This window comes from Corvus brachyrhynchos, unplaced genomic scaffold, assembly GCF_000691975.1.
Source record: "Corvus brachyrhynchos isolate BGI_N302 unplaced genomic scaffold, ASM69197v1 scaffold338, whole genome shotgun sequence".
NCBI lineage: Eukaryota > Metazoa > Chordata > Aves > Passeriformes > Corvidae > Corvus > Corvus brachyrhynchos.
Window position 1 is genome coordinate 878,992 of NW_008239334.1, and position 718 is coordinate 879,709.

The window sequence follows — 718 nt, forward strand, 5'->3', positions numbered from 1 at the left end:
ACATCCCCAGAATGAGGTGACCTACAGCACTCTGGTCTTCCAGCGGGGCCGGACACCACTGGTTGTGTGATGAAGAAGTTCTGAGTGAAATAAAAATGCTCCCACTTTCTGGACATCAGAAGCCACCAGGATGTTACACCAAGGCCTGCTCTGGGAGTGCCCCCATGCCTTCCGTAACACAGCTCTTTTTGTAATTATGACAGGAAATTGTCTCCTGTTCCAAACTGGCTGCCAATGGCTGTGGGCAATTTGAGGTTTTCTATACAGGATTTCCTCATTTGTAGAGATCTCCATGCCCTTGTAGAGTTTCCGTTTGTGAGAACTACCAGAGAGAATTGAGAAATGAAAATGTTTTTCTGCATCTATCCACGTCTGTTTCCCTTTTCTGTCACCAACTCTAGCATTTTCTGGTTTGTTTTTTTTTATTGCCAAGTGCTCTGCTTAGTTATTTTCTGTTATTGATGTAATGATAATGAAATGTTTGTATGCAAATCTCCGCTTTCAGGTTGGGTCCCGTAAAAGAAATGCACAATCACAGTGTGACAGTCAAAACCTCTGGAAATGCTCATTCACGCGTTATTACCCAGAGTGTTCTAAATACACTGTAAAAAAGTTAAAACTCGTTCCCTTTTCATGAACTGGGGTTAAGTTTCCACGAGCGCCTGTGTCGGAGCAGCCCCGCAGGAGCCGGGCTGGAGGTGCCGCCTGATGGCAGCAC

General features: G+C 45.3%; 1 protein-coding gene across 3 annotated transcripts in view; it reads left to right on the forward strand.

Annotated features, from left to right (window-relative positions):
* The window catches only part of LOC108448398 (transmembrane protein C1orf162 homolog), a 3,930-nt gene extending 3,311 nt beyond the window's left edge, over positions 1-619 (forward strand). For all 3 annotated transcript variants that reach the window (XM_017741142.1, XM_017741141.1, XM_017741143.1), the window contains one exon: positions 11-619. In XM_017741142.1, the coding sequence (XP_017596631.1) occupies positions 11-70 (60 nt within the window). In that variant the 3' untranslated portion in view covers positions 71-619. The remainder of the gene's footprint in view (positions 1-10) is intronic.
* Positions 620-718: the final 99 nt, after the last annotated feature.